Below are 26634 nucleotides of genomic sequence, written 5' to 3'. Positions count from 1 at the left end.
ACCCAGGGCATCTCACATGGTAAATATGTGCTGTACTTCTGATTTACATACCCAGACTTGTAAAATTTTATTTTGAGACAGGGTCTGGCTAAATTGCTTAGGTTGGCCTTGAACTTGTGATACTCTGGCCTCAGCCCCCAGAACAGCTGGGAATATAAGTGTGCCCAGTTGGATTTGGGGAATTTGAGCCAACTTTACCAATTCAATTATTAATTCAGTTCAGCAAGTGTTCACTGGGCTCCTTCTCTGAGCTATGCATTAACTAAGACATGGTGTGACCCTGCCTTCTTGGGGGACAGGTACACAGTGACATACCTTACGGTGTGATGCATTGAGCAAGAGTCTGGAGTATTTCCTGGGTGAGACGGAATAAGGATGATTCACCATGTGCCAGTAGAGGAGAAGGCGGGACAACCCAGGCAGAAAGACAAGTGGCAGCCTGGTGCGTCCTTACCATGGAGCCGAGGAAGCGCTTGGTCTTGGGAATTCAGAGTTCATCCTACAGGTCAGAGTAGGCAGGCCTGGCTGCTCTTGGGAATCACCTGGGGAACTGAAAAACATCAATGCCCGAGCCCACATTGCATCCTTTGCAAAGATAGAGCCAGGGCACTAGTATTAAAAAAAAAAAAAAAAAAAAGTCCCAGGATTGAGAATCACAGCTCTAAATAAGAAGTTGAAAAATTTTCTCTAAAGGATCAAATAGTAAAGATTTTCAGTTCTGTGGGCCAGATATCCTCTGGGGCAACTACTTAAGCCTGCTGTTCTGTCCGTGTGAACACAAAAGCCCTGAAGATAGGAAAACAAATGACTGTGGCTGTGTGCCACAGAGCCTACTGACAAACGGTGGGGTGTGCTCTACCAAGCCCCGATCTAGACAATGGGGAGCGATTGAAGTTTAAAAAAATGCACTAATTTGAAATTGCATTTATATTTTATGACATATAAGTAATATATGAATCTACCCACACTGTAAAGGAATCTAAACAATACAAAGCCCAAGGTTTTTTTTTGTTGTTGTTTGTTTGTTTTTTAATTCTGTCATTCAAATACCAGACCCCTTCCTGGATAACAAAGTGTTACAATGGTGTATGTTTTTCTAGAACTTCCAAGAACCTTCTTCTTGCTTTTTTTTTTTAAATATATACATCTAATAGAAAGATGAGTTTGTGTAGTATATTTATAGTTTGTCTTTTTCTTTTTTTTTTCCTATACTGGGGATTGAGCCCACAGGTGCTCTATCACTGAGTTACACCCCAGTCCTTTTTATTTTTCATTTTGAGACAGGGTCTTGCTAAGTTTCTTAGGGCCTCACTAAGTTGCAGAGGCTAGCCTTGAACTTGTGATCCTTCTGTCTCAGACTTCTGAGTAGCCAGGATTGCAGATGTTCTTGAACTATCTTTTCCCCCACATAATAATATGTTTATCTATTTTTTTTTTGTTTGTTTTTGCATGGTATTGTGAAACACGAAAGTCCTACTGCTCATTGAACTATTTCCTGAGAGGGAGAACTATTTGAAACTGCCAACACTAAGCTAGTTTTGTCCTATAAGATGGTGCTTTCACTTGGTTCAATCTACTGTTCTGAATCCTATTTTTATGGCCATTACAAGCATTATCACCACAAGCATCTTGCAATGGGTGCTCACATATTTCCCTGGGCAGATTCTAAGACATTGAACTTCTGGTCACTGGGCACATCAGTTAGGAAGGAATCTTGGGTTAAACTCCAGGTACCAACTTTGGTAAACTTCAACATAAAGAGCAGCTATTGGCAGGCTGTCGGGCAGCTCATGAGATGGAGAGGAAGGACAAAAGCCTGACCTTTGGACCCGTCAGGACCAAACAGTCTCAATGGCAGTGTCCACTCCACAGCCTCTCAGCGGGGCACTGGTGGGTGGATGGAGGCCATATTTGGTTTGTTCCTTGTTTTACTCCTTCCAAATCTTGGGAAACAGTAAACCTCGTGTCACCATGAGGGGGAGGGAGAAATAATTGGGTTATAGCCTTAACCTAATCAGTGAATTAATCCCCATGGGATTAACCGAGTGGTAACAGGAGACAGGTTATGGCTGGAGGAAGTGGTTCATTGGAGGCGTGACTATGGGGTATATATTTTGTATCTGGAGATGGAGTCTATCTCTGTTTCCTGATCATCATGTGAGCCGCTTCCCTCCGCCATACTCTCCGCCATGATGTTCAGTCTCACCTGGAGCCCTGGAGAATGGAGTCTGCTGTCTATGGATTGAGACCTCTGAAACTGTGAGCCGCTAAATAAACTTTTCCTCCTATACAGCTGTTCTGGTCGGGTTTCTCAGTTACAGCAGCAAAAAAAGTAACTAAAACACCCTGTCTCAAAATAAAAAATAAAAAGGGCTGAGGATGTGGCTCGGTGGTTAAGTGCCCCTGGGCTCAATCCCTGGTACACAAAACACACACACACACACACACACACACAAAGATAAAATAAAAAATAAAAGAGGGGAAGGACATGGTTCATCATTTTTATTCAGTTTTAGCCTAAAAAATGACTGCTGGCTACAAATGGCCAAGGGGATTTTTTTTTGGGGGGGGCCCAATAATGGCCAGGAGGTTTTCAAAATAGCATAGCACTTTTTTGAAAAAAGCATACATGTAAACAAAATGCAGTTATCTCAACTTGATATCAAAATTTAAATCCATTAAGTCCCACATTTTCAGGTGTGTGGATGTTTCAACAAATTTGACACAGGCATGTTAAAAAAGGTTGGAAATCATGCTGTAGAACTTATGCATTAATATAATCATATTCTGCTTATATTATTATTATGTTACAGTTTACATGATTATATTATGTATTGATACTATATTTAATATCAATATTTAAGATTTTATGGGTGTGCAACACAAGGGACCATGGGACAAAATGGGTTAAACCTCAGGAGCTCAGTCGTGGTTGTGAGGAGAAAGACAGCTGTGTGAGAGGAGCTCGGTAATTTGAGGAGCTATATTTGGGGTTTTCTCTCTGCTCACTCTAAGGAATATCATTATTTTTAGTTATGTACAAGAAGTTATCTTCCAAACTGACAAGTAAAAATAGGGTCTTTTTGTCTATTTTAGAGGGTTCAGGTTAAACTGGGTTAAACACCCACCTCTAGTCTTGACCAGTTAGTTTGAACACATAGCTCTGATTTTTGCTATCTCTTAAAAAAATGTAGATTTACAATATAAAAGAAAACAATAAAAATTGAAGGAAAAAGAAAAACCACTAAGAGGCACGTTTACATGACGTACACATTGCCTATCACCTCTGGGCCTCAGTTTTCCTACCTGCCCCACCGCTTACTAGTAACGTGACCTTGGGTGAGGGACTTGACTTCCCTCAGTGTCCACATCTGAAAAATGGGGATTACAATGGTTACTTCTCTTGTTATCTCCCAGGGTCTCTCCCAAGGGAGAGAGTGTACAGAAGGTGCTCAAAGCTGTGCCTGACACATTCCAGCTTCATGTTGGTTGTTGCTCCCACAGTGTGGTAGATTTGGCTGTTACTTAGGGTCTGAGTATGTGTGTATACATGTTTGTGTGTGAGTGTCTGCACAGGTGCAAGGAATTGATCACCATGTGTTTGCATAGGAGGGGCCATTTATGTGTCCATCACCTGAAGAATAGCTAAATCAAATTTAGTGATGGATTACTATACATCAATTAGAAACCCTGCACTAGATATGCATAAAATACTGAAAATGAAGCACTGAGCAACATGTGTATAAACAGAAGGATATTGGAACACACAATTGTTCATGTAAGTGGCAAACGCACATATACAAAACAAGAACACCTATAAATGAGAGGATACGCTTCAAACATAAGGCATCAAACAAAAACTTCCAACATAGGGGAAATTGGGGACGGGAAAGGAGTAGATGAAGAAATATGAAAGGACATAAATTTTTTAAATGAAAGAAAAAAAAATCACCCAAGCAAAAGAGGACCTCTGCAAGACGAGGGCTGAGAATGGCATTGACTGTGCAGCTTGATCCCTCGTCCCTTCTGCTCTAAGGTTCAAAAAAAAAATTAGCTCTCTCCAAAAATAAGATCCCACAAAATCAGACACATAGATTTATTTATTTGTTTTAAGACATGAGTATTCTCTCATGAGTATGTGAGTGGAGAAAGAAAAGCTACCAGATTGTAGTTACATTTTTTTCATTCCTCAGAAAGCATTTATTAAAGAGTTTGATTTCTTTTCTTTTCTTTCTTTTTTTTAAATCTTTTCGGCAACTGCTGATAGGTCCTGTAATGGCAAGAGAATGCACTTCACCATTCTGTCCTGGTGATGATGAGCGAGGCTGTGTGAATCTGTCTCTCCTCCTTTTTTGGTCAAACAAGTGTCTGATAGGTTTGGAAGGTGAAGCCAAGTTCCTATAAATTCATTTGAAAGTGACATAAGGATGCTAATTTTGCAAACCTTTTCTGCTTTGAAATTCAGTGTATGACTCTGTGGGGAAGCTTGGGAGCAACGTTCTTAATGGAAACGTGGACAGGCTGGGATCATACAGTGAGTGCCTCTCCGCCCGGGGCCCAGCAGGGAGCTTCCAAGGGCAGTACTGCAAGCTTTATGTACAGCAGGTGAGTGTTGGGGACTGCTTGCTCTTGAAGGTCAAGTGAGTATAAAGATACAGAACACAATACAACTCTACGGATTGCTTTTCTTAATTAAAAACATCAAAAATTATTGCCATGTTTTGCAAAAAATCAAAACTACTTAAATAGTTGCTCAGCTTCTTCTGAGTGTGGGGAATTATTTGAGGCACTTATCCCCAAACCACATGGATCTTGACATATTCCTCCTACCACATGGTGTGGGGCAAGACCTCTGGAGGGCCTTCATAGGGAATTCAAGTTCAAGTCCTGGCCAGCACCTTCGCTAGCAAGATCCTGTACATGTTCTTTGGGTTTGTTGGATGTTCTTTACAAGCTCAGTCTTCTATTCTTGGGGTTCTTAGGGCTTTCACCATTCTCCCCATGTCCCTTCTCGACATCCTTACTCTCAAGGATATGACACTGCTTGGTATGGTGTGTATCAAATCAAGGAGCTTGGAACACAGTTCTAAGCACTAGCTCCTGAATCCCCATCAATTTTTGGAATACCAGAGGAGGATAGACTTTCCTTTACCTATAACCCTTTTTCCCAGAAACATAGCTCTAAACACCAATTTGAGGTTATCCTAGCAGATGGGTCTTGACTTTATGAATATATTGCTAAATCAGTTGACCAATGATGTGGGGCTCACTGTCTTCAAAGTATGTTAATCCTTTTACAGCTCAGGGGAAAAACCCTAGGAATAGCACAGCCTTTTATTAAATAGAGGATAGTTTTTTATACTTGTCACACAAGACTAAAAGAAACATTACTAGTTGGCTAAAACCAATTATCTGAAATAACAATAAGAAATGCAAGCTCTCTGATATTAAAGCTTATAAAATGCTTGCAGTGGTTGACCATGGAGACAGGGATATTATCAGTCAGCCTCATTTGTCTTGCTGAGGATTGGGATAATGATTGCTTGAGACTTTAATCAGTGTGTACAAACGTCATTTTCAAAGCAGATTAATGGTTTTGATATCACAGCAAAAAGGTCAGGCCTAATCAGGAATGTTATACATTTAGAAGAAGCATTCCAGAATTTACTTATAATTTGATCTTCTCTTTATTGGGACAGACATTCTAATTACCAGATTGATTGATTAATGAAATCTTTACTAGATTCTTGTGTCCTGTTACCCTGAAATGGCAACTTATCAATTGTGTTGAAAATGATAGGGGAATCAGCACTTAATGACTTCTAATCTGGAGGAGAGATTCATTGGGTCAGATTATCCAAAACCCGTCGGTGGCTGCTTCTTAAACAATCGGCTCCATTAAATCTGGAGATACATTTTAATTTAAATCTATGTGCATCTGATGATGTAGACATTTCACTGGAATCGCTCTGTGATGGAAAATCCATGTCTTAAGTGAGAAAACTTTCTCCTTCCAACACCCTTCTATCCTTCTTCCAATCTGCTGAATTTATGGGTGGTGTGTGGTGGCAGCATTACTTGGAAATGATCATGCATACATGCTGCGAACACTAAAATTAAAGAGCTTTGTGTCGTTTGTTTCTCAGGATGGAGCCGATTATAGTGTGGGCATATGTGTCCCTGATTCCTGTGCTGAAGAGGATGTGACGACGATGTCTCGGCTGGGTAGGTACAAGAGGAACTATTATTTCAGTATCAAGTTTGAACATCCCCAACTCCTTAGAGGCAAGACGGGTGGTTCCCAGGGAGTGAGCCAACCTTCCAGTCCAATCAATCCTCTCAACTGAGAGAAAAGAGTTGAGGGCTGGGAGCAGAAGTGAATGTCATGGAGTAGGCAGGAGGCAAAGAGAAAGAAGAGGAGGAGACAAGAGCTGAACATTCATGTAATAACAATGTGGAGTTAAACCGTCTTCCTTCACGCCGCTGCCTCTCAGGCCTGAGATAGGAGGTGGGTGGCCTTGGGTTACACGGTGTGTGCACTCTGCTCGGGCGCATGTGTTTGGCACCTGCTTCATCAGAAGGTGCTCCTGAACCAGGACTGGGGAGGCCGGAGCATTGCAGTGTTAAGAGCCCAGCATTTGGTCCTGGTTGTCACCTCCCAGCTTCGTGATCCTGGGCGAATCACTTAATCTCCACAGGCTCAGTCTCTTCCTCTATGCAGCAAGTGGGCGGGCTCTCAGGTTCACCCAGCTCTAGCTTTCTGTGGCTTTATGACCACTCCTGCCCTTGGCTATGGAGAAACAATAAATTTTAGCTTCTGTATGGAAATTGGCTTGACTTCCTTTAAATCTTTCAGATTTTTCTGAGCAAGAGCTTGAAAGCCTAAATTCTTTTTCCACTCATGTCTTTTGTATTGATCGTGGTCATCTAAGAGAGAACTAATGGGACAATTATTAAGAGTTGTCCTTTAAAACGTTGATATGGCAGCTAAGTTTTTGGAAACCTAACTTGTCCTCTGACTAATAATGATCACTGCAGCTTTGGGTTCACTGTCTATCTAGCCTAATAATTCATTTTTTTTTTAATAAACAAGAGCTGGTAAGGTAGTTTAGTGGTAAAGTTCTTGCCTAGAACATGTGAGGCCCTGGATTTGGTCCCCAGAGTCATCAGAAAAACAAACTCCAAAAGCCTCAATTTGTTAAGAATCAAATTCAGTTCTTATTGGATAAGCCATAAGTATCCTAGAAACAAAGATGCATTAGAAGGTCTTGTAAAATTGGCATTTCATGTGAGCGAGTGACTCCCTAAGTCTAATGAGTAAATCATCTTTCTTATTAAAGAGATTTAATTTTTCTGGCTCATGTTAAGCTTACCTGCCAGAGTCGCCTTTGGAATAAAATGAAACATTTGGAAAACTGCTATCAATAAAAAAGATATTTTGAGAAATTCACACTCTGAGAAAGATGAGAAGGTCCTCTTTGATGAACTGGAAGGCCCTGGTTTGGGTGAGCAGAGCCGACACGGGGATTAGTGGGTATTAGTGGAAGTTAGTCTTTGGGGTTAAGGCCTTTCTCCAGCTTTGGCACAGAGGCCAGGGTAGGAATGAGAACATCTCTGCCCCGGGGAAGGTCCCTATCCGGAAGGGATTTGTCAGGTATGCCTTGAAGCTTTTTGATGGAGCTGCCAAGTTTCCCTCTATAGATGTGGGGACAACCAGCTTAGCAAGGCCCAGCTGAGGGGCCACTGTAGGAGAAAGGCCAAGTGAAGATGACCACAGTGTTACGGGGATCGAGACGCAGGGCAGGTGGAAAGGACAGCTGTGGCCACAGGCTGGGATAAAGCACTGCACAGTGGTTGTCATAAGATGTTGTAAAATTTGACCCAACAGACTGTGAGCTCTTGAGAATAAAAATACACAGCACCAGGTGCGGAGAGTCCAGCTCCAACTTGAATGCGATGACTGTGAGACCCAGCTCTGGGCGGTTTCCCAAAGATTCAGGCCCAGGACTGCCAGAATCACTTTCTCTATTCCTTTCTCAGGGCTCCTGGGACCAGTGTGTGGAATATTGGGTGGCTTAGGGCACATCTGGAGACTAGAAATCTGAAATCAAGGAGTTGCTGAGCTTTTTGGAAGCTCTGGGAGAGCCCGTCCCCTGCTTCCCTGCTAGCTCCTGGTAGTCACCAGCCATCCTGGGCACTCTTTGGCTTGTAGACACACCATTCCAACCTCCAACTCTGTTGTCATGTGGGGATCCCCCCTGTGTGTCTCTCTGTCCCCCATTTTCCCACGCATACTGGATTCAGGGCCCACCCTGACCTTGTTTGACCTCATTTTAGGTTGAGTATATCTAGGATGATCCTATTTCCAAATAAGGTTACATTCCCAGAGACCAGGGATTAGGGCTTGAACCTTTTGGGTTTATTTTATTTTTGTTTTTTGGTACTAGGGATTGAGCCCAGAGGTGTTTTACCACTGAGCCACATCCCCAACCCTTTTTATTTTTTAAGACAGAATCTCACTAAGTGGCTGAGGGCCTTTCTAATTAGCTCAGGCTGATCTCCAACTTTTGATCCTCCTGTATTAGCCTCCAGAGTTGCTGGAACTACCGGTGTGTGCCACCACACCCAAGTCTGGACTCACCTTTTTGAAGAGACTTAATTTAACCTAGAACACTACCTAACATGGACTTGCTGGACTGGTTCCATTATCTGAGTTCCCTTAAGTGCAACAGGGCATTGGTCATGTGGTGTAGGACTCCTAGTCCTCTTAGCCCAGGGCGCTGCACTCAGAACGCTTGCAAACGTTGGACAAAGCCTACTGAAGTGCAATGTGAAGCCAGCCACTTTACCTGTCGTGCGGACAGCACAAGAGCTGAAACAGAAGAGCCTTGTTCTAAGGGTCTGTTTAGCACCGAGTCAACAAATTCCAGAGGCAACACGAGAGGGCTACAGATTTCTACTCTGAGGGGTTTGCTAGGAGTCTGTCTGGTCGGAAATTTTATATCATTTTATGATGATCACACTGTTCTGCAGAGGCCAAAAGCACTGAGTTCTTAATGGCTTGGAATCGGTGCTTAAGACTTCTCTTTTCTGCACCTTATTAAGCCAATTTCATCTTGCTTTGCCTATTATGATTAGAATCAGTAGACCAACCAGCACTTCGCAGAATGGATACCCCGTTGCCGACTGAGAAACTGGATATGTAGCAACTCCTTAAATTATCCCCAGAAGTGCCTTTCTGGTGAGGAATTCAAAAGGAATCTAAAATACTTCACAGAATGTCATCTTCTGTTCTTAGTTTAATCCAGAAAGTATTTCTTGAGCAATTTCATAGCTGGCCTTATGAGACGTCGCACGCGTGTGCTGGGGGTACCAAATCAACTCAGTGTTACTCATTTTGGGAAACCTGCAAGTTAGCCAGGAACATATGTGGACCTGAGCTATTAGGAGACACTATTAAGAAATGAATGTTGATCCTACACTGAGTGCTCGGGGTGAGCATCAACCTGAGGGGCAGTGGGGAGTGCAGTGGACAGGGGGAAGGAAACTTCATGGAGAGGGCTTGGTCTGTGGGTGCAAAGGAAGAGGCAAGGTGGGTGGGGTGGGAGGTCAGTGGGAAACAGATCAATGAAGTTTCTACTAAAGGCTTCATAGTCTCCTGTGTTGGTCTGGAACCCGGGATGGCACAGACACTTAAGGCCGATGGAATGTGCACCGGCAGCTCATTGATTTTATCGACTGTAGCAGAATTTAGAGCTGGGTGTGAATTCACAACACTGGAAGGGAGGTACTATTATTATCCCCATTTTACCAAGAGTGGGGATCTAAGTCAAGGAGAGATTATGTAATTTGCCCAAGGTCACATAGTACAGATAGACCCAGGATCCCAAACCTAGGACGTTCTTTTTGCACTCTGTGCTACATCCCCAGCCCCTTTTAAAGTTTCGTTTTGAGGCAGTGTCTGAGAAAGTTGCTGAGGCTGGCCTTGAAGCTGCAATCCTCCTGTCTTAGCCTCCCGAGTTGCTGGAACTCCAGATGCACACACCCAGCAGAACCTGTTCTTAATCACTATGCTCAATTTATGAATTTATCACAGGCTGATTCTCCTTGTCTGTAAAATAAGGAATGTAGTAATCCCCATGTAGGGTTGTTGTAAGATTAGAAATAATGAACAAAACATGCCTGACATCTAGTAGGCACTTAACAAACAGCAGCATGTGTTGTTATTCATGATTGGCCCTGTGGCTATATGAAACCCACCACATCCTCACCCTTTGCTGAGCCTTGGAAAGTGCTGCCTGAGAGCTTGCAGAAATGCAGATCCTTGGGTCTCTCCTGGACCTCTGCATCAGAAGCCTGTAGGAAGGGGAGGCAGAGAGTGACCCTTAGTAGGCTTTCCAGGTGATTTGAAGCCTCAATAACGTTTGAGACCCTGGTGCTTGTCTTCTAGTAAGATCTTTATGATTTCTTCCAGAGACTCATTAACTGTGTCCTAAGCCAATGCTTCTCAGCTTCCATTTGGGATGGTTCCCTCCCCCAGATTTCCAGCTTCCTTTTGTATTTTTTTCATCTAATATTGCATTTGTTTCTCTCTCTTGTGGCGACCTGTTCACAGAGAGAGATCTGAACCAGAAATGGCTCATTATTAGGCTTCTCATTCCCAGGGTGGTGTGCTAGGAAAGGATGCAGGAGAGCGGACAGGCTGTGCATTCAGGACACGTGGTCCATTTCCAGCTGGGCTGAGGGCCAAGCTCTGTGGCTTCCAGCATATCTGTGCCCTGGTTCCCCTACCCTCTCCCTACAGCACACACAGTGATTCCAAGACTCCCGAGGATCCCCAGCTCCATGGGTGCCGAAGTCCCTTAGATAAAACCGCGTGGTGCTTGCGTAGAAACTTCACACATCTTCCTGAATGCTTTGAATCATCTCTAGGTTACTTATGATGCCCAGCATCTCAGGTGAATGCTGCGTAAATAATACTGTATTGTTTAGGAAATAATGAGAAGGAAGAGAGTCTGTCTGCGCTCATTACAGATAGGATTTTTCAAAAAAAATATTTTTGGTTTGAGGTTGGATCCATCCAGGGAAATGAAAGATCTGTATACAAAGGCCATCTTCCCTTTCTAATGTCAGACTTTCATTTTAAAATAATAGGAAAGTACTTATGAAAGTGCAAAGGATCGTAGTAAACTCAGGAATTAACACAGCCTCTTCTTCTCTCTTGGTAGATATTTTGAGGTTCAGAAACACTTCGTTCTTGGCTCCTTCCCTCTCCCTCTTTACAGCAAATTCTTCCTCCTTGTCGGCTGGGAGTGTGGCCAGATGTGCTGCTGGACTGTTCCCCCTGGACACATTTGCTGCCCTGTGTCTGTGAGTAGAGGCGTCTGAGGCACCTGGCCCGGTGGTCTTGTTGGGACCTCTTTATCAACTTCCCCTCCCCCACTGCTTTTAGTTACCTAATTTCCTTCACGGAACCATGTCTGGCCAATGTGCCTTGCCTGGATGTTTGTCCCCCAAACTCCTGTGTTGGAACTTAACCCCAATGTAGTGGTTTGGGGAGGTGGGGCCTGAAAGGAAAGTGAGACAGCAAGAGACAGGCAAACGAGAAATGAAGGATGGAGACCAGGTAGAGAGCCACACGGAAGTTTATTCTTCAAAGCTGACACACAAAGGCCATCTGTCCATAGAGAGGAGAGAGGCCCCAGGATGTTTGGGTGTTCCGCTTTTGTGAGGTAGGGGCCTGGAGTTGTAGCTGTGGCGCTGTGGGATAGGCTCGCGGGTGTTACATCAGGGCTAGGCCGGTGGGAAGAGCATGGGATTGGGGCACCATGGGGTTTTCCAGAGTCAAGGGGTGGTGTGCTTCTGGGACTGGCTTGGGGTTATGGTACCATGGGGTAGTTCACTAATGGGGTAGGGGGAGTTCGGGTAAGAAGTACAGGAAAGTGAAACTTACCTCATAAGATGGCGGTTAACATTTAAGATGGCTGCTCAGATGTTAAATCAGTACCCTATAGGGCCTCTGGGAGGTGATGAGATTGTGGGATGGAGCCCTCATGAGTGGGATTAGTGCCCTTATAAAAGGGACCCCAGAGAGCTCCCTAGCCCCTTCTGTCATGTGAGCTCAGCTAGTAGGTTCCAGGAACTAGAGAGCTGGCCCTACAGATCCCGAATCCACTGGCTCCTTGGTCTTGCTCTTCCCAGCCTCCAGAACTGGGAGAAATCAAGTTCTATGGTTCATAAGCCACCGGATCTGTGGCACTTTGTCACAGTATCCTGAGTGGGATAAGGAATAGAGAGGTCTCCATTAATCTTCACAAGAAGAAGCAAAATGTACCAGGGAAAGGCTGACCACACCCATACATGGCTGGGTTTCATAACCACTGAGAAACAAGTCCTGTCCCAGAATGGTCCAGAACTTAGCTGTCATGTGACTGCAGTGAAGATAATTTCTTTGCTTGGAGGTGTTGCCTCTCCTGTGAGTATCTTGCCCTTTCCTTCTTGTTTGCATTTTTAATTGTTCCCGAGGACAAAGCAGATAGATGTGGAATTGTCAGGTCCTAACAACGGACTCATTTGACCATGTTTTCCTCAACAGTTCATTCCTACTGTCCCAGTGGGAATGACCACGTCTTCTTTGTTCCCATCTCACCAGCATCGAAAACCACCCTTATAAAAACTGGCATCAATCTGATAAATGAATAAATTGGTTTAAATTACATTTTTTAAAAAAAACTGGTAAGGAAGATTTTTTTCCCCTGAGTTTATCCACCGCTGTATTTTTCTCTTATATTATTTTCCTCACCCTCTCCTGTGTGCATTAGTTGGGTTCTTATTGATTTTTAAAGTTTCTTACATTTATAAAGTATATTAATCCTTAGTCATATCGCTGCAAATATCTTCCTCCGTGTTTGGTTTGCTTATGATAATTTTTCCAATGATAATAAGGAGTTAAGTGAAACTCATTAATCTTCTCCTTTGTCATTTTTTTCATTATTTGTTATCTTTAGAATGTCATTCCCCACTATTAAAATTGTTATGAATACTCAGTGGGTGTGTTTGTCGGCTCCTTCCTCGGCCCCTCCCTTTGGGGTCAGGGAGGTAAGGCCCAGCCCTGTGTCTTCTCCCCGCAGCTTTCTCACCTTGCTGGGCCTGGCACTCCCTCTGGCTGGAACCATCCTCGTGGCGGCCAGGGGACAGGGCCCTAACCCTGGGACTTCACCAACACCTGGGACACCTTCCACCCAGTATGGGAGTGTGCCTTTGAGAGAGGCAGAGAGCAGGTGGCCAAGAAGCAGGTTCCAGTGGACGGCTTGCCCCACCCATCTCTCTCCCCCAGGAGCCACGAGTGGAGGAAAAGGTAGGCATTTTGCGTTTTCATGAACCTAAGACCACCCAAGAGAGGTGACTTGGTTGGAAAATGACCCCTCCAGCGCTGGGTTCTAGTGAATGCCCAGCAGCTTCTAAATGTCACTGAGGAGGCCGGCTCCCTGCTGCTCACAAGTCCGCCTTTGTTTCCCACCCGGGTGCCCAGGCAAAGCAAGGTCACCAAAAAGGCCGCTTTATTTCTTGGGTACAATTATCCAGTGTGTTTTTGTGCTCATCAAAGACTGGGTCAGGACCGAGCTCAGGGTTGTGCTGTGGTCAGTCTCAGGACAACTCAACAGGGCTCAGAGGTGCTTCTGCCATCACTAAGGTAAATAAATGCTTTATACACAACCTGAAGCCCGGGTAGGGGTGAGTGTGCAACACAAGCTGATGAGTGGATCTGAGCCAGAGACAGATGTCGCACGAGGCTGGACTTGAGAGGGATGCTCTGTGTTTTGTTTTAGTGGGAAGCCACGGGCACTGACTTCATGTGCACCTGTCCATCTGCAGGGGAGAGCACCTATGCACACACTGTGCACAAGAACTGCCTCACCAGGCAAAGACCTCTAGGACACGTGGAGTAATTTGGGCAGATTCTCTTTAGGGCTACACAAGTGTTCTTCCTTAACTTGAATGAGGGCAAAAGAAATTAAAAAAAAAAAATCAGTGAGTGGGCCAGAAGAAAATGATATGGGATAAAGTGCTTCAGGGAACATGTCCATGGTGGAAAGCATAGCAATGATTTTTTTCCTGACCCCCATTTGCATTTTAAACAAAAACAACAGCAAGGAGAAAAACAACAAAACATATTTGTGTTAAGCTGGAGATAGTCCAAGGGGGAGCTGAGAGGACCTCAAGGTCACTGGTACCCACTTGTTCTCCAAGTCAGAAGCAGTTGGCAGCTCCCCAGGATGCAGCTGTGATGGAGGGCAGATTTTTTAGCTCCTGGGCAAGGGTCCTGCTGCCCTGCAACGTCTACACGTGGGTCTGGTTTTGCCTGCTGGGCCCTGGAAGATCAATCTGGAAGATCGACTCTCCTGATGATCCTGTCAGATCTTGAGAACAATTATGGTGACTGCCCAGATCTTGGAATCTCTCAATGACTTCTTGCACGATGAAGTTCCAGACTTTGCTCTGCTCTTCGTTGGGTGGCATGGTCAGCATAGCAGAGAGTACAGGCTCAGAGATCCCCAGTTAAGCCTGCCTTAATTGCTAACTCTGACCTTGGTCAGATTGTTTGACCTCTATGAGCCTCAGATTCTACATGTGTAAACAAGGGCACAAGATGGGACTTGTTGAAGGAATTAAATGAGATTATGTGAATTTACCTCCTCTGAATTCATCCTCCTTTCCCTTATTCTCTTCAGTTAAACCAGGAGAGGGACAGGTTAGGATTTTGATTTACTCAAACTTTCTGCTTGGACTGCGTTGACCTTGCTGAGTAGTAGGCAGCAGGGACAGCTGGATTTCAGAGTGAAGGGAACTGAAGAATCCTGCATGGCTCTCATCAGCACTTCGCCAGCCCCCAGAGACCCCACTTCAGACCAGTTGGCAAGGTTTAGGGCAGACACACCTGGCGTGGCGTCAGGCATCCACCGCTGAAACTTGAGGTTCCTCACCCGAATTGAAACTCTGTGATCAGAGAAACCCAGTGGTTCTCAAACCTCAGTGTGCATCCGAATCACCTGGAGGACTTGTGACAACTCTGATCACTGGTCTGGGGACTCCCATTTTGAGAACCAGTGACCACATGCATTATTTCATCCAGTCCTCCCCATGTCCCTGTGGTTTACAAAACTTTCCATTTACAAATGAGCCAAACGGGAATCAGAGAAGCTGTCTTCCCTACAGACCAGTTATTTTCAGATGATTTTTATGACCCTGATGGTTAAGTTCATCCCCAAATAGAATTAGAGAAAATAATAATAACAACAACAACAACATCATCAACAACAACAATGTATTGAGTACCTGCTCACCCAGGTAGCACTGAGCTCAGCTAGACCTTTGGCATTGTTCTAGAATCTTACCAAAACTGTCCATTCTAAAAGTGAGGAAACTAGGATCAAGGAGGTTAGAGCACTTGTGGGAACCTGGCAGGCCCTGGTCCTGTGTCTGTATCACAGCACGGGTCTTCTCAGGAAACCGAGGAGGAGTCAGGTGACACCAGGTGTAGAAAGCTGCTGGCTGTGTGCAGTTAATCGCCAAGTCTCAGTGCAGGACGATTTTCCTAAATGAAAGGGCGAGTGCTGGGCCTCTGGGCAGAGGTACTTCGCAGTGAGTGGCTTCGTGGAAAACTCAGATTTACCCCTAGAACCTCAAATGCTAGGTAATTAAGTTCTTTCATTTAAGAAATTGATTTAGATTTCCAGAGTTTGGTTATAAGCCAGGTCTCATTCGTGAATAAGTTCTAATTCTGCAAAGAAACATTGATGTTCAATTTAAGGCACTAAGTTCTGTACAGGAAAAACTGGGAGTCTTTTGAAGTTATTTTGAGCTTCATAGATTCTTATTTCACAATTCCAGCCACTTAATCTGCTCTTAAGGTAGTTCAAATTAAATCTTAAAAAATACAGGAAATAAATTAACTAGGAGTGAGTGTTCATTCCTAAAGCAATAAGGCTTAAAATAGTGATAACAGTAGCTGTGATCTCATGTTGTCTATGGATTGGTCTCTCTTCAGGGTATTAGCTCCTTTGTTCTTCATGATGATCCTGGGATTATAAGATCTATTCTGAGTCCCATTTTGCAGGTGTGCAGACAGACACAGAGAAGTTAATTATCTTTCCAGAGATCCCAGAGCTAATAAATGACAGCCAGATTCAGAGCCAGGAGCACCTATAAGGCCTGTACCTTTGTTACTGTGCCACCTCTCTTGTCTCCATGCCTGTTCTAGATCAGAGTTAAGGTGTTACTGTGGTGGTTCATCCTTGGATGAGCACCAGCTATGCCATTTCAAGTAGAATACAGGTTCTGTGGATCAGGTGATTACTTACTGATGTCTACTTTCTTCCCCCAACCTTCATAAAGGCCTGGGGAGAGGGACTGGCATTCTGGGGCCTCATGCTGGACAGTGCATTCTGTGCAGGGCTCTGTGGGTCACCAACCTCAGGTCAAACTTGTTAGGGAGGATCAAGGTTTGGGGGTGGGGAGGTGTGCAAGAGTCTGCAGATGGGTCTAGTGGGGACCGTGGAGCAGTCCAGGGTTGGAATGAGAGCTTCAGGTGGCTGCCAAGATCTCTGTGTGTTTTGGCTCCTGTTAAGGGGTGCTGTGTTGATAGGGCTGGCCTTCAGGGTGGACAGTAACAACTTTGCTCTGGCCCAGGGTTTCTAGGAGCCGTGGATCATGCTCTGCAGTGCTTTTCTTGGCAGAGGAACATGCCGGCCATCTGGACTACAAAGATGCCAGGAGGCACCTGCCCTGCACTGAATGGCATCCGTGTCTTAAGTCTCCTCTGGATCATCTCAGGACATACCAGCCAGATGACCGCGTGGCTGTCTTTGGGTGCGGAGAGCTGTGTGCCTTCCCTCTGAGAACTGTCAGGGAGGATAGAACCTTCCATGTGAGATGGAGTTGGGCCACGGGACATGAGCATGGCAGCTCCCCTGTTTTAGAGACTCTAGCCTGTGACCTCTATAGTGAGTGGCTCAGAGGAGCCACTCCTAGGTATAAATACTACATATAATCACATACATAGTGATTCCTGGGTATTATATATTCATCAGTCAGAGAGCTGGGTTTCCTCTGGGACTTGGTTGATAAAGTCAGAAAGTAACTTCTTTTTCTTTTTTTTTTTCCTACCTGGAAACAGGCAAGCATAAGTAAACCTGATTTGCTGGCATCGAATCAGCCTTTCTTGACAGCCCTCTGCTGCCACTCTCTACCATAACCATGCTGCTGTCTAGCAGCGGACCACACATGAATCAGAATCAGAGAGGGGGCTGGTCCAGGGCAGACTGAAGGAGCCTCCTAGGTGACCTGCACCTGGACTGACGTTGCTAGAGTCCATGGGGGCTGTAAGCACCGTGAGAGCACAAGGGAGGTCACAGCCTGAGTGACAGCGACTTTAGTCAACACCTTTGTTCCCAATCTAAGTTCCCTTAGTGAAGGACAGTGGCTCATAGGGCCTCCCAATGCACCGAATGTTGATGGTGTTCCTCTTGCTTTTCTGAATTGAGAAATCATGTGACTTTCCTCCATTAAACAAAAAAACCCTGCTTTTTCATGTTTGTTACAGATAACGTGCTTGAATGGAAAACCAGAGTGCTTAAAAACCCACTGTACCTTTATTCTCGGAGTGGCCCCTTCTATCTTGGGGTTGATACCTTCTTCCTGATAAGGTAATCAAGTTGACTGCATTTGCCTCTGTTTTGCTGGTTCTGGGCCGTGTGCATGCACATCGCCGTTCTCGCCTTAGTGAGCAAGGCTGATCTTCCGCACTTACCTGCCTGGGCCTTTGCTTCTGTCCTTTTATAGACGGTGCTGTTGTCACAGGCTACTCCCTTCAGTATCCATGGTTCATTGAACAAGTTAGGATGACTCTAAGAATTGGGCCTTTGACAAAAGTCAATTTTCTTTACCAAAATTGTCTATTTCATTGGTTCTCAAAATCTAGTCCATAGACTGGTGCAGATTCATGATGAAGTTTCTAATTCTCACTACAGTGAAATGTGAAAAATGAAGAAAATGATGTGATGTTTCCTAAAATTGTGTTTATTTAAACTAATGCAAAGTTAAAATTTCCTAATTGTTTAATAAATGGCAGGTATTGTGTTAAGTACTTGGAAGCATTACCTCACTTAATCCTCTTGATATCCCTGTGTAATAAAGGGATTGTTTCCTTCTTTCCTCCTTTTCCTGAGATGTGATTCATATAACATAAAATTAACCAAAGTGTAAAACCCAGTGGCATTCAGCACACTCAGTAATGTTGGCAATGACCCCTATCTGGCTCCTAAACGTTTTCATCACCCCACATGGCCATGGAGCAGTTACTCCCCAGTACCTCCTGCTCAGATCCTAGAGACCACCTGTCTGCTTTTTGTCTGCATGGATTGACCCTTTCTAGAGAATTCATGTGTGTGCAGTCATGCAACACACAGCCCTTGGGCCTGCCTTCTTTCAGTTAACATGAGGTTTTTGAGGTACACCACGCTGTAGCATGGATCAGCACCCCATTCCTTTGGAGGACTCTGTAATAGCCATCGTGGGCATGCACTAAAGATCCCCACTTGAAGACAGGGAGGCTGAGACTGAGGGAGATAGTTCTAGTGGACATGGGATCTGAACCCAGGATCTGACTCCGGAGTTCATGTTCTGTGTTTTTCCATGTCCTCACCTGTTTCCCAGGGAGATGGTGACAGTAGAGGGTGTGCATTCAGTCACCACCCACTATGTACTGAATGCCCTCTGTCAGCCATTGTTCCATGCCCTAAGGTTATTTCATGGATAAAACAAATGAGGATCTTGCTTGGTGCTTCCATTAGTGAGTGTGGAGGGGGTGGGAGGTAATTAACAAAAGAAAAAATAGTCTAAGTAAATACCAGGAAAAAAACAGAACAGGGCTGTGGAGGAGAGGGAGTGGGCAGATGTTTAGAGTAGGTCTGAGGAGGCTACCTGGTGAGGTGCTGTTTGAGCGGAGACCAAAATGGCAGGAAGGAAACAGATTTGGGAAAAGCTAACCAGGGGAGAAGGTTTCAGGCTGAGGGATTGACTAGTGCAGAAGAGCCAGGGTAAGAGCGAGGAGACCCTGTGAAGGAGAGGAAAGGAGGCTGGAGCAGAGCCATGGTGGGGAGGTGGGGGGAGGGGGAGGGGGGACGGGGGGGGGGTGGGAGGTGGGGGGGAGGGGGAGGTGGAGGTAAAGAGGAGCCACGGGCCGGGCCAGACCACGGAGGACCTGATGGGAACACCAAGGAGTTTGACTTTGTGTTGGTGGATCAGGAAGTTGGTTGTTTTAATTCAGAAAGTGATATGGTTTTATTTATTTTTAAAAACCATCACTCTGGCTCCTGTGTATTTGAATGATAAACCCAAGAAGGGCAGGAGTGGAGGCGGGAGGTCAATTATGTGATCTTCATCATATTTCAGATAAGAATTAATAAGGCTGGGGCAGGGAGAAGGTCATGTCAAGATCGGTCTTAGAGGTGGAATTGGTAGGACCTGCTGATGGATTGGATGTGAAGTGTAAGAACAGGGGAGCTGGGGACCATTTCTAAGTTTTGGCTTCAGTTACTGAGTCTGTGGTGACTCATTCACTGAGATGGGTGACACTGAGATGGGAGGAGAAGCAGGGAGGGGAAGGATAAGACTTCTGTTTGGAACATGGGCCCTTGGGACATGCACATGGAGATGTCATGAGACTATGACTGACATTACATGACTATGGGGATGGGTGGAAATGTCAAGGCCGGGGGCATAGATTTTGGAATCCTTGGGAGAGAGGAGGGTTTAAAGCCATAGTATTGAAACTGATCACACTAGGAGGGTAACAGAAAGACAGATCTGGACTGAATACCAGGGTCTCTGGTGTCCTAACCCTTAGAAGCTGGGAAGAAGAGGAGGAGCCCACAAAGGAGTTTGAGAATGACTGACTGTGAAAGGGGGCACAAGGTAGACCCTGTGGACACCAGAAAGCCCAGGGAAGAGAGCTGCTCAAGGAGGGGTGTGGTCGGAGGGACCTAGCACTGGGAGCTGAATATGCAGAGAAGTGATCCCTGGACTTGGCAGCTGGAGACTTTGGGTATCCTCATCAGGGCCATGGTCAGTGAAGTGCTGGAAACAGAAGCCCATCAGGGTGAGGTAAAGATGGGGGGAGGTAGAGGCACTTACTGTGGGGAGCTCTTTTAAGACATCTTGCTGTTTAAGGGAGAAAAGGAATGGAGTGGGCCGTATGATTTGTGGGGGACACAGGGTGGTTGGTCATCCACAGAATGCTTCAGGGCATAGCTATAGTGTGTTGGGAATGACTGAAGAGAAAGGGACACATGGGTACATGATGGAGATGCCAAATAACCATAGCAACAGAGCAATGTTTCCACATTTAAAACAATTTTTTTTTCCAAGCCCAGGAAATTCAAAAGTATATGAACCATGGCGTTAGGAGAGAACTAGCTCCCAGCTGGGCAAAGCACTAGTAAGGGATTACTAATCCCCATCCAGCCTTGCAACACCTACCTCCCTACTCTCCTGGTGGCTTCCTCTCTTCTCCATCAGATGTCTTCTCAAATGTCACCTTCACAGCCCAGTGTTTCTTGACCCTGGTCCCCATTTAAAATGAACCCCTCCAGCATTCTCTAGTTCATTTTTTCCTGAGATTTTCTTTATGTAACATACTATTGATGGGTTGATTGATTGTTCTCCTTCTTTTTCCACTGGAATGTACAGTAGGACTTTTTTCTCTGCTGTGTGCTGCTGTGTCACCAGGGCCTGGAGCAAGGATAGCCATAGAGGGCTGCTCTACATTGAAATGAATCATTTCTCCATTGTTGTATCTCAAGACTCTGCTGTGATAATTCTTTATAATGCAGAGCAAGTGGGGTGCAGAATGAGCTGAGACCTACCTGTGAGGGCAGTGGCTCAAGCTAGAAGGTGGCCAAGGTGACAAGAGAGAGCAGCCCAGTCAGGCAGAGTTCAGAGCACTCGGCAAAAAGTCTAGTATTGATACAGGAGCCACTGGGCACTAGACTTTTCCAGAGAGCACAGTGGGGTCTGGGCAGACAGGTGAGGCACACAGTTACAGGACACCTGTGAAGGATCCCTGGGGAATGGGGAGGGCTGCCTGTGGGACAGCATCAGACACCAGAACTCTTTTCCCTGAAAGGGCAAAACCAGGCATGCATACATGCACATGCATATGCACATCACTCACACACACACACACCCATGCCATAGGCTGGAACGGGTCTGACTGGCAGGCCTGAGCCCTGGGAGGAAAGCTGGCAAGGACAAACCAAGATGGCTAGAACCAATCTGGAGACTGGTAAGCAGCCAGTAGGAGGGAAGGATGAAGGGCATGAAAAGCCACTGGCCATCCTTGTGCCATCAGTGGGAATCTCAGACACCAGAGGAGCCACCGAGTAGCCTCATGTATCCCTATATCCACAGGCCAAAGTTGTTGAACTGCCAAATATCCACGAATACTCCAAATATGTGGAGACTGCCTTCCTCACATGTGGACTGGTCTGGGCGGAAGAGAGCTGAGCCTTTTACCAGTGATGCTCAGATCAGCATCACCTGGAAGCTTGGTAGCAGTGCAGATTCTCAGGCCCAGCCCAACCCAACCCCACTCCCTCAGGGGGTGGGACCAGCAGTCTGGGGTGTCACAAGCCCCCCAAATGATCCTGATGCCTGCTAAGGTCAAGCCCCATATGAGCCCAGGGCAGGTGGGGGAAGAGCTGGGGATGACAGATGGGGGAACGAGGTAGATCCTGATTCCAATCTAGAGTCAAAGAAAGACATTTCTTTCTTCTTTGTCCTTATTTGTTTCTATTTTTTTACTGCCTATCTCTGTGACTTTTTTCCTTCAGTATTTATTTTATTCCTTTAGAAGGGTCCCATTTGCCTTTATTTAAAATTTTTATTTGAACAATGGAACAATATTATCTACATTTTTACAGATGAGAAATTCAGTATTTGGAGATGAACTGATTTGTCCACATCTCCCCAGCAAGTAAGGTGTCAATCAGAACCTAAGAATGCAGGTTGAGCATGCCAAATCTGAAATCTAAACTGTTCTCAAACCTTCGAGGACCAACATGATGCCACAAGTGGAAATGTCCACTCCGGCCTCATGTGACAGGTTGCAGACAAAATGCAAGCACACTAAACATGCTGCTGCCTCAAAGCTACATGTGCTACGTGAGTGTGAAATGAATGGATTTTGTGTTTAGATTTGGATTCCTTTTCCAAGATAACTCATTATGTATAAACATTTCAAACTCTGTAAACACTCCTTGTCCCAAGCCTTTCAGATATTCAACCTCTAATATGTTTTTCATGGAAGCTATGTTTTAATTGCCACGTCACTGATATATATGCATCAGAACCAAAGACTGCTGATTGTCTTTAAGAATAACTAATGGAAGGGCCTGGGGTTGTGGCTCAGCGGTAGAGCGCTCACCTAGCACGTGCAAGGTGCTGGGTTCAATCCTCAGCACCACATAAAAATAAACAAATAAAATAAAGGTATTGTGCCTAACTATAACTTAACAAATATTTAAAAAAAATAATAACTAATGGAGCCCAGCTACTTGGGAGGCTTGGTGGGAGGAGGAGGCCATCCTCAACCTAATGAGACACTGTCTCGAAATTAAAAATAAAAGGACTGGGGATTGTAGCTCAGTTCTAGAGGACATCTGGGTTCAATCCCTAGCACTGTAAAAAAAAAAAAAAAAAGTGACTAGTGGATGACTGTTTGGGATCCTTTCCTACCTTGCCAGCCGGCCTCACACTTCTCCATTCCCATCCTGCTCAGGACTCTGGGACGTAGCCTTTTGCAGCCCATCATCCTGCCCACAGCCTGTTTTCCTGCCAGGCTTCTCAGTGCCCTCTGCTTATGAACCTGAAGGCTGGGCGGCGCACACCCGCACGCAGAGTGAGACCCAGGCTTTGCTTAGCAACCAGGCTGTAGAGGGGAGTGCCCAGTCTCTCTGAAAAGAAAGGATGGCCCTGATTTATCCTTTTCTGAAATGAAGAGGAAGCCGGAATCAGAATTGGCTGTCCTACTTCCACCCTGCAGCACTCTTTCTTACATGTCTCTATAAATTTTGTTCCTATTATAATGAATCCAACTTGCTTTTCAAAGGCAAATCTAGCAGGGAGAGAATGAAGACATTCTCCAGCCCTCCAGGATCCCTTCCAAGTTGGGCCCAACACACGCAGCCTTGTTTTGCAATAGGAAATAAATTTAATCCTTAGAGAAACACCCACAAAGGTCATGGGTCTAAATGCCACAGGGTTGGGCAACTCACTCACGCACTTGCTCACCTAAAAGTTATAACTCAGCGCCATGACCCACCACCTCCGTTCCTCTTGCTGAACATTCTGTCTGTCATGAGTTTGCCACTGGGCTGTGTCGGTTAGGAATTCTAACTGTGATCTTGAGCAACCCTCTTAATCATCTCTGAATCTCACTTTTCCTGTTAGGGATGAGGAATGATAATGTCTTCCCTTTGACTTAATAGACCTGTGAGTTCATTCACTCAATAAACATTTATTGGAAGTAGTTCTTGGTGTGGCTGCAGAAGCAAAGGCAATCTCATTGGGGAAAGTGAATGAAGGTGATGCCATACTGTAGAAATGGAAGTCCTTGACGTTTCTACTTGAAAAGACCAACATGGTAGCTATCAGCATTGTTGACCAAGTATTTCTGGAACTCCACCCTCCAGGAACTTGGCAACATTTCACTCTCCAAGCCCCACTGGGCCTGGGTGGGCCACATCACTAGTTCTGACTAACAAGTAGCACCTCGTATTGCCATTATGCAAAGTGCTTTAAATCCTATGCTGAGAACTTTGAACGTGTCATGTTTAGACTAGAACTGAATTGCTGAGTTAAGATCCTCCAGAACTCTTGTTCTGTGCTATGGTCACTGGTGAACTTTCAGACAGCAGCAACTCCATCAGCCTAAGTTCCAAAGCAAGGAGATATCAAGACCCAGGCAATCGGTTGTATGTTTCATGAGCAAAATAAAACAACCCAAACAACTGTTGCTTTCATATTTGGAGCTTGTTTGTTACTGCAGTATCACTTAGTCTATCCTGACATGACCATTTATCAACAAATGAACTATATTATTGATAAGTAATTCCTCTTTTCTTTCTCTTAGTGGTTGGTTAAGTGCAAGGTCATTTCTAAAGATTCAACAGAATTCAGACAAAGGACTAACCCCTAAAGTCATACTCAGATACTTTCTTAATCGTCTTATAAGGTAGGTTTTTTATATAATTTCTTACTTCATTGTAGCTGTATAATAAGTTCTTATTTTTTTTCAGTGCTTAATCCTCTTTTGAAAGAATTTCCAAAGCAAAATATACTAAGAAAATAATTTTTTTCCTTAAATACAGTTGGTTTTTGCTGATTTAATATGGTTCAAGTTCTAGCTGGGTATGGTGGCTCACGCCAGTAATCCCAACGGCTCAGGAGGCTGAGGCAGGAGAGTGGCGAGTTCAAAGTCAACCTCAGTAAAAGTGAGGCACTAAGCAATACAATGAGACCCTATCTCTAAATAAAATACAAAATAGAACTGGGGATGTGGCTCAGTGGTTGAGTGCCCCTGAGCTCAATCCCCTATACAAAAAATGTGTGTGTGTGTGTGTGTGTGTAGTTCAAGTTCTGGTAGAATAAATGCCGTGAAATTTGTATCTTCCACTGGCAAAAGCTCCCTAATTCCTCAAAAAATGGAAAGCAGATTTTGATAAAAGTACTACCAATTTCCATGATATCTATATGCTACTGGAGAATCAGTGTGACTGCGAGTTGGCCGACACTGGACCTTGTAAATCAGAGTATGAATAGTAATGATAAAAATAAAAGACGACACAGCCGGGAAGGGAACAGGGTGAAGCTCAGCTCAATGGCCATTCTGCTGAGAGGGAGGCGGGAAATTATGGCTTCCTGTGGGAAGGGGGTTGGTTGAAGCAGAAAGGATTCCAAGATTGACACAATACAGAACCAGTGATGGCAAAGTGGCAGTGATAGAATGCGATGTCAAAGTTAAGGCGAAAAGGAGACTTCAACACCTGTACTCCAACTCTTCCATTTATACATCTTTTCTGTCCTGCTTAGAGTTGAGCTGGACCCCCACTTTCAGGACTCCTGTTCCAGTCCCATCTTGGTACACCACATTGTCCACAAAATAGTGAAAGCCACCTTCAGGGCTAGTTAAATGAAGTGGGCAAGAGCAGAGGCCATAGCTCTACTGCTGAGCTGGCATTCTGGCTCAGACACTGCTGTGTGACTGAGTAAGCATCTCAGCCTTTCTGTGCTTGAGTTTTCTCATCTCTGAAATGGGGCAAATAATGGCACTTAACCTTGTAGGACTCTTGCAAGGATTAATCGAGATAATGCATGTGAAGAATTTAGAAAATGCTTGGTGGGTAGTAAGCATTCAGTGAGTATAAGCTACCATTGTTATTGTTGTTATTTATTTCTTTTCCCTTTTCCTTCCTATTGGCTAAGAATGAGGATGAGCTCAGGAGTAGACCTTTATTGGCTTTTTACCATGGTCCTTGTGGTTTTTTCCAAGGTGCTACCAAATCTAGCCCTCCTCCTGGGAAGGATAGAATGCACAATGTCTTTTGGGTGACAGGCTCTGGGTTAAGCAGCCTGTTCTTCCCTGAGGATTCCTGAAGGAGAGGGACTGGCTTAAAGGCCAAAGTTGGAGACCATTAGGGATCAGATCCCATCGTCTGGCAGGTTTCTCTGGGAAACCTGCTTCAGGAGAAAAATCTGGAGCTAGGATGGAGGATCCAGGAGGGTTTTTACAAGCGGATAAAGAAGTGGGATAGGAGAAGCCCCAGTGGAAGTGGAGTAGTGGTGAGAACTTGTGGGTAAGTTACTGCAATATCCAGGAAGGAGAGCAGGGTTTGGTGATTGGCAGAGGGAGTAAGGACTGGAGAAATCTAGCATTTCCTGGCCTGAGCAACATGGTGCCTGATGGAAGTATTGTCGGTCAGAGAACTCCGGAAAAGTGGCAGATTGCAGTGAGACTAGGAAGAAGATGACTCCAACCTGACACCAACACACAGTCTGAACTCACAGCCTGTGAGGTCCCCAGGGACAAAACCACCATGGGCTGGGACATTCAGGTGTTCTCATTCATGCCGGCAGAACTCCCTGATTCTACCTGGTTAGGATTTAATACTCCAAGAGGACAGGAGGCGAGATCCTTCGTCCACTCACTCCGTGCCAGGCACTGTTCTAGATTCAGTGTTTTAATAAACTCCTCCCAGCGTTGAGGAACACATTCAACACATAGAGATTCAACATTAAGTTACAGCATACCAGTCAATGGAGAACGGGTCAGTGGTGACGAGGGCCACAAAGTGGTCATTTGGAGAGGGAAGTGAGGTGGGGTCTGCTTCTGGAAGGGTAGTCAGAGAAGGTGACTTTGAAAGAAGAAAAGGAATGTTCTAAACAAAGAAATGCTCAGGGGGAACCAAGTGAAAAAGTCCTGAGAAGGGGTGCAGTTGGTGTGTTGGAAGGACTTCAAGGAGCCCAGACACGCTCTTGGGAGCAGAGCGAGCAGCCTGGAGGGCAGGAGGGAATGAG

General features: G+C 45.0%; 1 protein-coding gene across 1 annotated transcript in view; it reads left to right on the top strand.

Annotated features, from left to right (window-relative positions):
• Window positions 1-26634, top strand: part of LOC114103338 (O-acyltransferase like protein) — a 52293-nt gene that overhangs the window by 9350 nt on the left and 16309 nt on the right. Inside the window, exons 3-9 of the mRNA XM_027948992.2 lie at window positions 4466-4605; window positions 6147-6225; window positions 11229-11370; window positions 13131-13357; window positions 16690-16869; window positions 17603-17705; window positions 24191-24292. Coding sequence (XP_027804793.2) covers window positions 4466-4605; window positions 6147-6225; window positions 11229-11370; window positions 13131-13357; window positions 16690-16869; window positions 17603-17705; window positions 24191-24292 — 973 coding nt within the window. The remainder of the gene's footprint in view (window positions 1-4465; window positions 4606-6146; window positions 6226-11228; window positions 11371-13130; window positions 13358-16689; window positions 16870-17602; window positions 17706-24190; window positions 24293-26634) is intronic.

The sequence above is a fragment of the Marmota flaviventris genome, chromosome 16, assembly GCF_047511675.1.
Source record: "Marmota flaviventris isolate mMarFla1 chromosome 16, mMarFla1.hap1, whole genome shotgun sequence".
In the NCBI taxonomy this organism is placed as follows: domain Eukaryota; kingdom Metazoa; phylum Chordata; class Mammalia; order Rodentia; family Sciuridae; genus Marmota; species Marmota flaviventris.
This window is presented reverse-complemented; position numbering and strand designations above follow the sequence as displayed.